The sequence below is a fragment of the Drosophila biarmipes genome, chromosome 3L (assembly GCF_025231255.1).
Source record: "Drosophila biarmipes strain raj3 chromosome 3L, RU_DBia_V1.1, whole genome shotgun sequence".
In the NCBI taxonomy this organism is placed as follows: domain Eukaryota; kingdom Metazoa; phylum Arthropoda; class Insecta; order Diptera; family Drosophilidae; genus Drosophila; species Drosophila biarmipes.
In genome coordinates, this window is record NC_066613.1 from 4,080,911 (window position 1) to 4,095,431 (window position 14,521).

The window sequence follows — 14,521 nt, forward strand, 5'->3', positions numbered from 1 at the left end:
CACTGCGTTGCAAACTTCTGACTGAAATCATTACACCCTCTGCAAGGGTATAAAAATACATAAGTTAAAAAAAAAACATAAGAAATAAGGAGAACCATGGCTGGTTCGGTAACACTGCTAATTATATTCCCTAAGATCTGCCATGGGCGATGCATCCATTCAGACGCTGTCGCTCGTTCGCCCCTACACCTGACCCCCTTTTCTATGGCAGTCGACTGCTCTTTTAACAAATGAAAATGTTTTTAATTAATAAGCTTCAATATGTCGAGTGGCACACACAGTCAGCCGTCATGAAAAAGTCACCCCCGCACTGCGAACTGTGCCCAGCCCTGCCCGCTTCCTCTTCCGCCTCTTATCACCACCCATCCTTTCTTGTGCTCCCTTGAAATTTACATTGCATGTGACCGATGAGGCGCTTCGACTTTATTCTTCTGTTCGCTTGAGTCCACGGAAATATGGTTAAACGGCCAAAAAATTCCCATTTTCAAGAATTTTTACACACGATACGGTTAATGCCAGGAAAATTATTTTACTAGCATATCAAAGTACAACATTTAAACTATGTTTTATAAAAGTTTCATAAAAAAATAAAAAAGAGGTTTTGCGGTGTATAGCATAGCTCGTTATTGGATAATCACAAACTACATCGCCTTTTTTAGTTTTGTTTTTTTTTGGTAACTTTTTGAAGACAAAAACGCGGTTAAGCTTTAAAAATTAATTAAGTTATTTATTAAATTATGATTATTTAATAAGATAAAAATAACGCACACCCTGGCATACTACCTTTGGCAATGGCGGACACGACACGAGTCACCCTGTGGCTGAACTCTATTTATAGCACAAGCACAGCTCGGTGGCTTGTGCTGCTGGTCTTGCCCCAGGAGGTTGTCCATCCCATATTGTCTAGTGGTTAGGATACCCGGCTCTCACCCGGGAGGCCCGGGTTCAATTCCCGGTATGGGAAAAACCAACAGGTTCTTTATTTTCTTTGGGCAATCTTTTTTATTGCCAGTACCAGCAGAGTAGCATCTTGGAGGTGGTGAGCTTCCCAATGCAGCTGCGTAATTAAGTTTTCGGCTCGCGCCCGCCCACCGCAGGGCATCGTTGTGATTCATACATCATCCATGTATCAATGTCCGATTCGTCTATTATCCATATTCCATATTCATTTCTGCCGGCTGCCTGTCTGGGAGCTTCTGCCGGTTGCTGTCATCTGATGGATGATTTCCCGAATGAGCTTCATCAGCAACTCCCAATGGCCAGCGGCGACGAGTCGAAATGATATGAGCACGAGTGGGGAGTGGGATTGTTGACAGGCTCTGCCGCTGCCGCAGCCGCTGATTGCTTTAGATGCAGCAGAGCGCGCCCGCCCGAAGTGCACTCCAAGTGCATTCATTAATCAACGTAAATGGCGAGCCTGGAGAAAAGTTTTCGGATGCCGTGTCGACGCAGCTCCGTCTATTTCCCCATTAGGCCTCAACTCTCCATAAGCCGTCCTTTGAGGACAGACCGCAAGCTTCAGCGCCGAAATGGCCATTCATTTGCAATTTTAATCGGGGGCTGTGGCTGCGAACGGGCCTGTAATATTATTTAAAATGCACAATTCTCTTGTTGCGGATATTGCACCTGACTGACGCAGGATGTGTGCTGCTGCCTGCATCTGGCCGAGCGGGGACGCACATCCCAAATTGGCAATCGTCTGTGTGCGGTTGAATTGCTGACAACACATCGAGCGCCCCGGCCCCACGTCCGCCTGCAGAGGGTGGTCGGGTGCAGCTGACAAGCGGCTTCCAACTTCATTAGACGATCTACCGAGCCCGCCATTACGCCGGGTCGAGGAGGGAACCCACTCGACCGGACGAGCATATGCCCGGCCCCAGGCCCTGCCCTTCTGGGTGAACTCTAGGCTGAGGCCTGGGCCTGGATCAGACCCGGTCGGTTGCATCCGCAGGTTTCGGCGATGCAAGGGCTATGCAGCGGCCGAAGGGTGGGTTATGTCCGTCCACATTTGCATTTTTATGTTTACTCCATATATGTATGAGTGAGGAGTGGGTGTGGATGTTTGTGCAGGCTATCCATCTCTTTCCCGCCCGGAGTCTGCACTCTCGCTGCCTCTTTTCGCCGCTAAAATCGATAAAAACGAAATTTAAAATGTACTCCGCCGCCCCCCAGTTGTTGTTTTCCTGCTGCATCCGGCCTGCCCAAGTACGTAGGTATGCACATGTGGGACAGGGGCTTTATCGTCCTCGGAGGACTATTACGCGCCAGGCACTTGCTTTACTAAAAGTCTAGTTCGACAGCAAGAGTACGCAAAGATGGCCAGAACTTCATTTCTATTGCACCTTCGAGTAGTTGCCCCGCATTTCAAAGCCTTCTGTGCGAAGAGTAGTGCTTTTTCCGACTAAATCTAAACTAAAGTGGAGATGAGCAGGCAGCAAAGCGACTTATCCCAAGATTGCGGCCTCTTTCCTATAAACTCTGATGAATGGTCCAAAGACTACCACGAACCGTTTTTATATTTGGATCCTCCTGAGTAAAAGTCCCATACTAACGTGTGTTCCATGGCCTGCACCCACAAACCATTGTTCTCGGCTTTGAAACTGGACATCAAAGCTGAAATTTCCAACATGTAGACTCTTTTTGCGATGGAAGCAACCACTAAAAAATAAATCTTTAGATTAACTTTTTTTTCTTAATCGATCGCCCACTGTACGCTTTGATTTCGGGTTAAATCTGTTTTTCCGTTATATTATATACTCCCAAGTGCTGTCAACTTTTGAACAGGCAAACAAACGTGTGTTTTGATGTAATAAAATAATATCATTTTCAATACAGCCTCTAGGACCCATATGCTTGAATTAGAAGTCCCTATGAACGGAGAGGAGATCAACAGTAATAAATATTAATTTATTTTATGTTCAGACTAGGAATGGTTCGTGGAAATTTCACAAACTTATATTTTCCTACTGCGTATTTGTACCCAGGTAATCAAAAGAAAAATTTTAAAATGTTTGAAAATGGGGGTGCTGGACGTGTTTTAGCGGTATGGGCTTGGCACCCTGCTGAAGCGGACATGCGCTGCGCAAGAAGCTAAGGATACATCCCAGCCCCAACTCTCCAGCGTTTGTACTTTGCAACATTACAGCGTTCATATGGACGGGCAGGCAGGCAGACAGACTGTCGTCCTGATCCTGAGCAAGGGTCGGAAACGCTTCCTTCCACCCGTTAATACTCTTCTTCGAATCTAGTGTCTCCAGTATCTAGAATATTAAAGCTACACGCTTGTGGTATTTGTCGTTGTAAGGGAACATTGTGCAATAGAAAATGCTATTGTAAGTAAGAATATTAAATATCTTGCTGAAGCTGGCGGGATAAAACTTTTATTTCAAATGAACAATGCCACGACTCCTTCCCTCTTTAAGAGGAAATAATATTCTTATTTCCAAGACAATCATTTGCATAGGTCGTCTGTGGCCCGATGTATGTGAGTGCTTCCCGCGCAAATCGTGTTAGGCTGGTGATGCTTCTTAACTGAAACCCAGCCAGACAGAAGGACAGTAAATTTGGCGGGTTATTCACTCGTCGATAATCCAATTACGAGGTCACATTATCCATTAGCTATCAGGTACTGCTCATCGAGGGGCAGTGCGGCTGCAGCCAATTTGCTTCACTGCCAGGCTGCGGCTGCAGCGACGGGATGGCAGTAGGGGCCGGCGACTAACGAACAATTAATTGAATATAACATTCAATTATTTTTGAAAAAGGATTGAATCGACAAACAAAGATCTGGGGTGGTCCTGCTCAGAGTGCGGGTCTGGGTCTGTTGGTGGCCGAAAACCGCATTGCATAAACACCGGGGTCTATGTACTACATAGCTGAGTGCATGTGCACAGTACATGCACACCTATGTACAGGGGCTGCATATGCTCCGCCATGTCCATCGTGTCCCTTCCGCCGTGCGTTGCCCTGACCTGTACATGACGCACTTTAGGCCTACAGCCAGGACCGCTTCCGCTCCCGGCCCGCCGCCCCAGTGGCTGTCTCCGTCGCACTCGCACTCGCACTCCCACTCGCACATCCCCAATGAAGGGAGGTCGCCCGGAGAATTAATGAAAATTCGTACGCCAAATTCGCATCATTAAAAAACGAAGGCTCGAAATTCGCATATGTGGAGCTCGCCGGCGTTTTTAAGGGTTGCAAGTGGTTTGTTAATAAAAACATTTGGAAATGCTATATAAAAATCAATTTGGTTTCTGGGCTTTTTTTGCTGTGAGTGGCAACAATGCGTTTACATAAAGGGCAGCAAATAGCGGCGGGTGAGTGTACACTGTTATGCATGCCTTTTCCCATGTAAAGTCTATTTTTGTTGCATTATTTCGAATGGAGGAGTGACTGTGTGCCCTGAAAGTACATGAGCCACGAGAAAATAAAAGCGACAAGGCAAAAAATTCTTGTCAGAAGTGGGATTCGAACCCACGCCTACAGAGTAGACTGCGACCTGAACGCAGCGCCTTAGACCACTCGGCCATCCTGACCACTGTGCGCCGCGGTCTCGACGGCCCTCATGTTGTATCGATCGCACACTTTTCGCTCTCTTATACTTCCTCCCTTATACTGCACCTGGGATATCAGCCATTACAGTTCTTATACACATGTGTATTCAAGTGAATTCTGCTGAAAAAATAAGGTGTTTTTGAAATGTTTTTTCCCAGGGCTTTAAGGTGCACTACGAATTCCTTCCACCCAACCAGCTAGTAGGGAACCTCATTTTAGGGGTTATTGAACATGAATCATTGAAATCTATTTTTGTTAATGTTTGTCATATATTTCCAGTTGACAACAGATCACCCACGATCTTTCAGACTCCCTTTTCAATTAACGATAGTAAGCATTTTCCGGAATTTAGTGCGATGAACGAAGCTCGTGGCAGCCAACCATCCGATCCCTATTGGCAGTTGACCATAGGTGGTATGTGTTAGAGTTTAATATGCGACCTCGAGCCTCTGCAAATACAATTAAGGACATTTACTCAATTACTGCACTCGCAGTGATTGGGCGAGGTGCGAGTTATATATTGCACATAAAGTGGCTGCGGATGGCAAAACTGCAACAATTTATTATAATTCACCCCACCCCGTATAAATCAGTCCAGCAACATTCAACTATTGCGTAGACACGTAGACCAGCACGTAAGTACTGGCGGCTTATGTACTACCAGATTGTGGGCAATGTGTGAAATTATTGCCGCCGGTCTCGGGCATTCAGATCCATTCTTTGTTTCTTGCTAGGATCCCGTGGACGAGCTTTCCACTAATTTCCCATTTTAACGCGAGTACATAGTCCGCGCACAAACACAGTCGCAGCTCATTTCCCAGCCATATATGTGCGTCGAGTATCGAGGAGGCGAGGCGAGGAGGTGGGCGGTATCTGGTTTGAGCTACGCAAAATGACAATAAAATCGCAAAAAATGCTGGAAATGGATATAAAAGTTGTTGTGCACGGCAGATACGAGCGCGAAAATAATGCGTGGCTGCTGATGGGCGATTGCAGATGGACCGCCCTCTTGGGAGGCGGGGGGGGCGCGTTTTGGTTGGTCGGCGGGTCTGAACAAATGCAGCTGAAAAAACGGGTTAAAATTAATAATAAATTGTATTATAATTTCTTTTTTATGACAGATTGGGCGGGATGCAGTTGCAAGTCCCCTACATGTACCGAAACATTGGCAGTACATGTATTTTTCGATGAAGGTCTTCGCTTGTTGGTCATGTTTTAATGAATCTTGATTGAACAGCTATAGTTTTAATTGCTTAGCAATTCTCTTTATTTTATCACGAACCTCTTAGATTGTTTCCCCTGGACCCAATGTTTTACGTAATGCCTTCAGTGATTTATAAAGGGACTTACTTGTTCAGTTAAAAAAACAGGTTTGTAGTCCGAAGATAGAATAGGCTACACTCAGAAAAAATTAGACCCGAATTTTAGAAAATCTAACGAGTTGTCGATTCGGTTTTACGCCAGAAGAAATGTGGAATTTATTGTTTTATTTTTTTTCAAATTTTATTGTTAAAATTGATGTTAAAAATGCTAAATGGTATGCTAATGTCACGGCCGTATTTAAAAGGAAAAGCCAAAGCCACAATGCCACGAGTTTATTATACCCAAGTAAAAATACACCCAAAACTCGTAGAGTTAAGTAAATATGTAAAATGCAGAAGGAGCGTTTCCGAGCCCATAAAGCATATAATTTGTTAATTGGGATCACTGCCCGAGTCGACCTAGCCATGTTATTCCGAACACCGCAATCTCAGAATAAGTAAGTTTGGCATTTTTTAATATAAAACAGGTATTTTTCATGTCATACTGATGTTCTTTCATAACACACTGATAACCTTTTATATAAGATTAATACGTTTATAACTTTTTATTTTAGCAATTTCTATTTAAATAAATAGTAAAAACATTCGAAAAAAATTTCCCGGTAGCTCGTCAATTTGTCCAGCCCCCAAAAATCACTTTACAGAGAATTAGACAAACATCAAATAAATACTACTGAATATGAGTTACTAATTATATGCGAAACAAAGTAAATCACACTTTTATGTAAAGACTTTTTGTCGAATGTCAGAATGACCTCTAGTTTACGTTTGATACTAATAACATATCACATCGATACGAATTCATATCAATAAGTTACAGATTAATAGAAACATTTGTAATTAATATGATTTTGTACCATGACATGGAAAAAGATTTTCAAAAGGTTATATGTGAAAATTGAGGAGACAATATCGGAGGGTATTGTTTCGTTTATTTTTTGCGCACAAGCCGCCCATATCAGTGGCGCCTGGCTTAACGCTAAAATAAAGTTTCTAACTGAGATGTAATGGATTTTTAAATATTTGTCGATTGCAAAGGCAACTTTACCGCCGACAACCCCTCAAAAACGGGGTTCCACAGTTTTATGCTATAATAAATCTTTATTTGAAATGTACGACGATACCAGCCAATACCTGCAGAATTCGAAAATCGTCCTTCTGGTAATTTAATAGAAAGAGTACAAATAAAATCTAGATTATAGAAGCTCGCCCCTCACTGAGCAGTACTGAGATCAGCGCGGTCCGATCCCTTTGGCCAGCGCAAACTGTGGATGATTGGCGGCGGGTAAAAATAAAGATTGTATTTCCGAGTGCGAACGCCCCTAAAAACATTAAAAAAGAGTGCAGCGAGGGGCGGAGACGCAGGAGGAGGGCTTGGGGTTGTAGGGCCCCTGGGCTGGTAGACTGGGAGGGATGCAAAATGCACTGCTCCTGAAGTCGCAGTCGACGCAGGCTGCGGCTGCAGCTGCTGATTATGCTGACGACGATGCGCAAACATCAAAATAATCGAATAAATTAAAATGCCAGAGGAGGGAAACGTACGAAACCCAATCGACAACCACTGGCGGTGGGCAGGGTGCGAGGGTCGGAGTGCGCATTAATAGGGCTGCTAATTATTGACGTGCGTGGCCCAAACCCCAGCTCCGACCCACTTTTGCGGCTTGGCGCCGACTGCGTCGACATGAGTGTGGACGACTCTCATAATGAGTTTTTTCTGGATGCAGTTTGGGTGCCGGGCAGCGACAAACGCAGCTGTGCGTCGTGTCAGGGCAAAATCAGTTTCGAAAATGCTTTGTCAACAGCAACACACATTCAAAATTTTCGGTTTAGTCGCATAAGTCTTATTTTGCCTGGTTTAGTACAACATTACAACTTTGGCTCGCCACTTGATTCTGTGTTGGAAAATTCTCCTGGTTTCCTGTCAAAAGGGAAAGTCCCCTGGCCGAGTGAGTACCCGACTCCCGACTTCCGGCTCCCGGCTCCCGACTTCCGGCTCCCGGCTCCCGACTGCCGACCAAGTGAGAGTGTGCTTTGCTCGTGTCCGCGCCTCTGTCCGGCCTAAGTCTAAGCGCTTCCAGTGAACAGCCCCAGTGTCTGAACACCCTGCTGCCCGGCATGGCGCCAGCATCCGCCCGCCCCCGCCCAGTGGGCTGCTGTGTTTTGATGTAAATTATGCAAATACACCCCCATGGCAGCCCTAAGCCGCAGAGAGGCCCCGCCCGCCGCCTCCCTACTCTCTATTACGCTGGCGTCGGCGTTGCGGCGGTGTTTGTGGTTTTGTTCCTGCCGCTAGCTAGCTGCGCCGGCCGACGCGTCTGATTAACAAAATTAGTTTAGAAAACTCCGCTCTCGCGTTCGAAACAAACAAAATTGGTTCGCTTTTTTCGACACAAAATAAGGACTGCACGACTCAGTCGCGATGGCCTAAGCGGATGATTCGCCGGATTACTGAACTGCCATTCGAAAGATCTAAGCCATGGTATGCGAACCGTAAACACGATCCTAAAACAGCAGTTCTGAGTGGCTCAAGTGAAGACTGCTCATACGGGCTCAAAAATATTTCGGAAAGCAGAGTCTCGTGTTTAGCTGCAGCTCCCAACTCGCATACAAGGGGAACACGGTCCACAGAGATAGTATCTGTGGGATGCTAGGGGCCAGGCCCAGCCAAGCCGCATTTAAGTCGTCCTGTTCCAAAATCCCTGGCAGCGAGCATCCCCTTTAACTTCCGTTAGAAGTGTGTGCGTGCTGGCCTCCTCCCGACCTCGACGGGGTCTCGTTAACCCTTTTGTGATCTATTTCCGCGCTGCGGCTCGTACCGGGCATCGTTTCTGTGTCGCGAGAAGGCGACTCCCGGCGCCCGCTCCCGGCGCCCGGCGCGCCGAAGACTCGTCTTGAATGAAAGTCAAAGTAAACGGCCAAGCGGCAAAACAACAAAAACCTAAACAAAACACAGAGCGCCACGAGGGTCGGAGGGTCTCGGCAACTAGAAAGCGCGCCGAGAGCGCCGAGCTTTGATAAGGCGAGACAAAACAAACGGAGCCTGTCGCTCCGCTGCCACAGGAGGCAGACGAAGGACGCGACGGCGCGGAGGTGTGCAGCGCGAGAGTGAGAGCAGCTCGAAGGGGTGGCTGGCGGGAAGGTGCTGCTCAGGTGCGCTGCCGGGTGAATGCACGCCGCGCCAGAGCGAGACGGCCGACTGGCGCTGCATTCCCCGCCGTCTCTCTCTGCGCATGCGGAAGACTGCCTGGGGCAGGGGGCAGGCGGGGTCAGGTGGAGCGAGTGTGGTGCGGGAGGGTGTGCTGAGCAGCGGGCGCCAACGCGCTCGGTGGGCTGGGACAGGTGCAATTTATTTATTTATTTCGATTCATTTCCGCCTTTGTGTGGGACTAAATGAAAACTCATTTCCCTTTGATGTGAGCTCTGCTCCTCCCTCGCTTTCCTCGGACTCCGGCAGAGCGGGACGGCCATAGCCAGCGGACGCGGGGAGAGCGAGAGGCAGCGAGAGGCAGCCCGCCGCTCTCTCTCTGTTCTCCTTTTTGGGCGCTGCTGCGCGATAATGAAAAAGTGTAATGCACCAAAAAGTGACATAAGGCTGCAAATTAAGCAACAACAACGAGTGCGGGCTTAAACCCTGCCCCGTACATATGTGCCGTGATATACTTGCACACATAGAGTGCTCGGCACATAGGTGCGGAAATACATGTGCACATAATCGGTTATTTACAGTTATCTGCATATCCTGAGCGAGAGCCCGCTCAGCCCCGCATGGGGTGGTGGTGGGTGGTGTCGTACCGCGGCCCTGCGCTTGTCCCGGGGCCCACGAACGGGCGGAGACCCGAGAGGCCCTCTGGGTCCTGGGCAACTCCTTTGCTCCCCCAAATTAAGAGCCTTTCACCGAAAATTACACAAATGGTAATCGCCCGTCTCTATGGCCACGCACCACGGCAATGTGTGTCTGCATCTGGGCTCCACTACATTCCCGTGCCGGCTAACGATGCTCTCCGCTGGCGGATCTGGGACCACCCAAATCTAATTTCCCTAAAGTTTTCGAAAGATGTTTAGAGACCTGTGCTGCCACACTGTCTGAATTTTTGAGCTCAGTCGCCGGCACAGGAGATGTACCAGGCGATGACCAAACAACCACTTTTTTCATTTTTCGTTTGCCATATTTTACTAACAGTCGGCTTTAAAAGCCGAAAAATGTTTTACCAGACTTACTTCATAAGAATGTTTGTCCAATAATGTTAGTATTGGCGCGAGTATCTGCCAACGAGCAAGGATTTCAAAGTCAAGGTGACACATTCGGATTTATGTTGTCGATTATTTCAACCATTAATCCACCTGTCTGTAAATATTTCAACATATTTTCTTCAACTTATTTAACTTCATAAAGTTTAGCTTTATAATGCCAAGTCGCGCTTTCTTTTCAAGAAGTTCACACACATTCTAGGGGATCTGGGACCTAGTCGACTCTAACGCTTGTAGCGCTAACATCCGACTTAGAGCTAACAAAGCAAACGACCGTAGGTGGCGCGTTTGCGCGGTGTTTAATTTCGGGATCAGTCGCTACGCAAATCTCTATCTCCCTCGCACTTCTTTTGGCTTAGGCAGATACGCGGTGTTTTAAAGTCGAGACCATCGACTATATCGTTCCGATTTAAATAGTTTTTGGAATGTAGATGGGTGGTGATAATAAGAAGGCGACGTGGCACCCTGCATGGCACAAACTTGCGCTGCGCAGGAAGCCCAAGAATCCGCATGCTTCATTCCAACATTCTACCTTTTGCAGTCCCAGAGGTCTCTGGGTCCACAGACACGGCTACGCCGACTCGGCTAGTGATCCTGATCAAGAATATACACACATACTGCTTAGGGTCGGAACGCGTACACTCTCATGCCAAATGTGGTCGCCAGAGCTCCAGACTTAAATTACCGAATTGGCGCCACCAAGCGGTGAATGGTCCATAACATTTTAATGAATGGTCCTTGATGGTCCCTGGATGGGTGGATTGGGTGGATAATATTCGAATAAAAATCTCAAGATCTTTCGAAATGTGATCGCTAGACAGACCTTACCGTTGTAAGCGATTGTGACCTGCACTAAATGGAAAGCAAAGATATCTAAATCTGAAATTTAAATGCTCTGCCTCTTTGGCATCCGAGAACACAGGCTTCATACGGAGATAGATAATCGACTCGCCTAGGGGTCCTTCTTTCTACCTGCTACCTTCTTCTTCCCCAATACGCGTACAATAGGCGTTTTAATGGCCCAAGATACCCTTTCGCCAATTAAGGTTTTATGTCACTAGGAAGGTGTTTCTGATTTGGTGGGGAATTTAGCAGAGAGAACTGTAGTATTGCTGGGAGTGATTTTGACGCACCGTTGGAGGTGTGATTACCACCGAACACAAGTCTTTGCCGGGGCTAACTTGGACGAAGGCCACGAGGGAAACCCCAAAGTCAGCTCTGCCTGTCAAATTCACCTTTTGCGTTCTAATTCTCTGTTGCTCTTTCTGTGGGCTCTGGAGCACATGCTCCGCAGCGAGCGGCCCGCTGGAATTTACATAGCCAAAGTCGACGTCGACAAAGTCGCAAAAAGCAGCAGGCCAAACCGGCTTGCCAGCGCACACACGCGCGAAACTCACCCACATATGCAGCGCCGACAAGAAGAACAGCCGAATACAGCAGAAACCGGCTTTCCGAGTGACCTAATATCCGAGCTAACTACTTTGGCAAAAAGACGAACGGAGTTCGCACCGGCAGCAGGGTGTTCCGTGGAGTGCGCTCCTCGCCAGCGATAAGATTAGGCTGCTTCGGAGCGGAGGGGGCAAAGGGGCGCCTTGTCAGCGACACTGCCTCAGAAACAGAGGGCTCTCGCCGCCGCCCTCACCGTACCTGCGGCTCCGTGGCAGGCCAACACAATCGCAACGATTTGGCAGGCCCGGCGAGCCGCCCCCTGCGCTGAGCGGCTAAAAACATGCGCCAGTTGCCGGAGCAACAACTACTTGCAGGTGGCTTTATTTGGATTGTGTATACGCCGTGTGTGACTCGGCGATGGTGCCGCTGCTGAGGTACCGAAGTGCCAGGGGCGGAGGTCGAGGTCGGAGGTGGAGTGGGAATGGGAACGGGAATGGGAATCCAAATGCGAATGTGAATCCAAGCGGGAGGGAGAGTGGAGCTTTTGGCGCTCGCCCGCAATCGCCTTTTGCACCGGCAAACAAACTAAGCAGCCGGCAAATGTGTTGTGCACACTCTCCGACCGCCCCTGCCCGCCCTCCCCGATTCAGGTCCGGACTCGGTTCTCTCTGCACTTGGCGCGCCTCTCGGCTGAGTGCTCCAGTGTCTTACATTGTTGTCGTTCGTATTGGCGCCAAACGAGAGTGTCTATTGTTGGCTCTGCGACGTTGCCGCGCTTCAGGCGCGGACCTGCTTAGACGGGGGAGCCCGTCGGGAGCCGGAACCCGGCTGAAGGCCCTTCGAAGTGGCGACGGCGGCTCCAGCTCCGGCAGCCTTCACCTGCCCCAGGCCTCCCGCAATCCTATCCCGCAACCGATCATCCTCCCCCTCGCACTCCTCGTACGCCACGAACCGCACGTATCCGTCGCAGTCGTAGTCGTCGCATTCCCCGTCTTCTTCGGAGTCCACTTCCAGCTGTCCACCAGCCATCACAGCCATCTCAAAGTTGCCCTGCCGCCGCAGGCCCTGCAGGTCAAGAAAAACGTCCTCATCCGCCACGAGCTCCACGTCGCTGTCCGGCTCGAGGGTGTTCTCCTCCAACAGATCCAGTCGCACAAGCCCGCCGAAGACAGAGTTCTTGGCCGATAGGCGACCCGGAAGGCAGACATTGACCGAACCCTCGGCGTTCTGGGTCCGATTCCTTCCCGGCAGGTGGCGGGGCCTGAAGATCGGAGTGCGCCTGTAGAGCTTCAGGAGGAGGGTGAGGGCCTTGTTCCTGGCCATGAGAAGCAGCTGGCCCATCCACGGCTGTCTCCGGCTGATCAGAAAAGAGGCTCGCATGGCGGGACTGGTCGAGCGGTGTTTTGTGTTTGCTTGGAAAATTCAACTTTCTAGCACCCCGAGTTGTCAAGCGCGTGTGTTTTTGACGCACTGCTTGCCGATTCAGTTGCCTTGAAAATCGAGTGTAGTACACAACACAATGAGTAAATCGAAGTCTGGAATTTTCGGCCCCTCGCACGGGGGTTGTCAGCAGAAAGCCCAAGTGCCGAGGACGGCATCGGTGGGCGGGACGGATCCCCACGTGGCCGACCTAAGCCTTTGCGGCAAGCCCAGCTTCCTCGTCTGCCGGGGAAGAAAGTCTCCCGGTTTGACCGAAGTCGGCAGCTTGACAGACCTCAGACAACCCCACAGCCCAAATCTTCAGCACACCGCTCTTAAGGTCCAAGGCATTATGAAGCACCAACAGAACATAATCGAACTGGTTGATGATAGTAACAGGAATATGGCTGATCGGAGGGGATCGCGGACAGGGGATGACTACGAAAGTTAGGCGCCAAAGAAAGCCTGAAGCCTGAAGACACCTGTGATCCGTTTAAACGACATTCAGACCCCGCCCTCTCGAATTATTCGGTCAGCTCTGCAATCGTTTGCTCGGTGACGTTTGTTGCTTTGTTGCGATCAATTGGCTTTATCATTTTGTTTTTATAAATATTTATAACCGAGCACTTTTGTTTTTCTACTGATAGTACCGGGTAGGACGTAGCCCCCCGTTGCCCAGGCTCAATAACATCGCAACTGATTAAGCCAACGCAGCCGATGGAGATAAGTGTATATATAGAATTTGGCTTGTGTTTCCATTGAATCATAGAGCACTACGTGGTAAATACGGACGGTCTTCTCAACTCCAGCAAATCTCTGACTTACAGAACCACTTCACAAGGTCGTATCACTGCAAGGATTGTTTAGGAAAGGTTCATATGAAGTAATAGTGAAGTAATGCAGAAATAGCTGTAAAACTATCCCATATTAATTGACCACCAAATTTAATATGAGGTATTTTCAAAAGGAAAACATGCCCAAGAGCCATGCGAGGGGGCGAATTCTTTGTACACAAAGCCGCATACTGAGAAATCTTTACGAAATCCTAACAAAGGTGATGAATCATCAAAAAAAGTTTGCATTCTAAGACTTTTCAAAAATTAAACATTTATTTTCGACTACCCTTATAGTTTATGGATCTCAGCCGTGAGCTCTGTTTTCCAATTGCCAAGCCAAATGGTAATTTTAGGAATTTTTTTTAGTGGTCAAAATAATAACTTTTAATATTAAACACCTCATTCAATGTAAAGATCGCACTATCAAGATACAAAAGTTGCAAAAACAAACTTTTTTGACGAAAAATGATGACATTTGACTTAAGGAATATATTTTCCAACACTGTTTTTAACTACCTAAGCTAGAACTTATGGACTAGATTCTGATTCTTTAGGTTCTGGATCTCCCCACAAACGCCAAAAACAATGTGTCTAGCGCAAACAATTAAAACAAAAAAGAAAGTTGATTTCGGCAGGCCGAAATTTTATACCCTGCAGTTATAAGAAATAGTCAAAGGTAGTAATATTATGTTCAGTTTTTAAGGATTGTTGCTAGTAATTGTTTAATGTTATTGAAAAAAAACTATCTTTGAG

General features: G+C 47.8%; 2 protein-coding genes and 2 non-coding genes across 4 annotated transcripts; 2 read left to right on the forward strand and 2 right to left on the reverse strand.

The window, feature by feature from the left end:
• Positions 1–892: 892 nt before the first annotated feature.
• Positions 893–964, forward strand: Trnae-cuc (transfer RNA glutamic acid (anticodon CUC)). The gene has a single exon. It is a non-coding gene; the product is annotated as a tRNA-Glu (tRNA).
• Positions 965–4,452: 3,488 nt separating this feature from the next.
• Positions 4,453–4,535, reverse strand: Trnal-cag (transfer RNA leucine (anticodon CAG)). Its single transcript has one exon. It is a non-coding gene; the product is annotated as a tRNA-Leu (tRNA).
• Positions 4,536–12,290: 7,755 nt separating this feature from the next.
• Positions 12,291–12,893, reverse strand: LOC108030797 (uncharacterized). Its single transcript, XM_017103878.3, has one exon. The coding sequence runs from the start codon at positions 12,891–12,893 to the stop codon at positions 12,291–12,293; it is 603 nt and encodes a 200-aa protein (XP_016959367.1).
• LOC108030798 (uncharacterized) lies at positions 12,799–13,555 on the forward strand. Its single transcript, XM_017103880.3, has one exon. The coding sequence runs from the start codon at positions 13,033–13,035 to the stop codon at positions 13,381–13,383; it is 351 nt and encodes a 116-aa protein (XP_016959369.1). The 5' UTR covers positions 12,799–13,032; the 3' UTR covers positions 13,384–13,555.
• Positions 13,556–14,521: the final 966 nt, after the last annotated feature.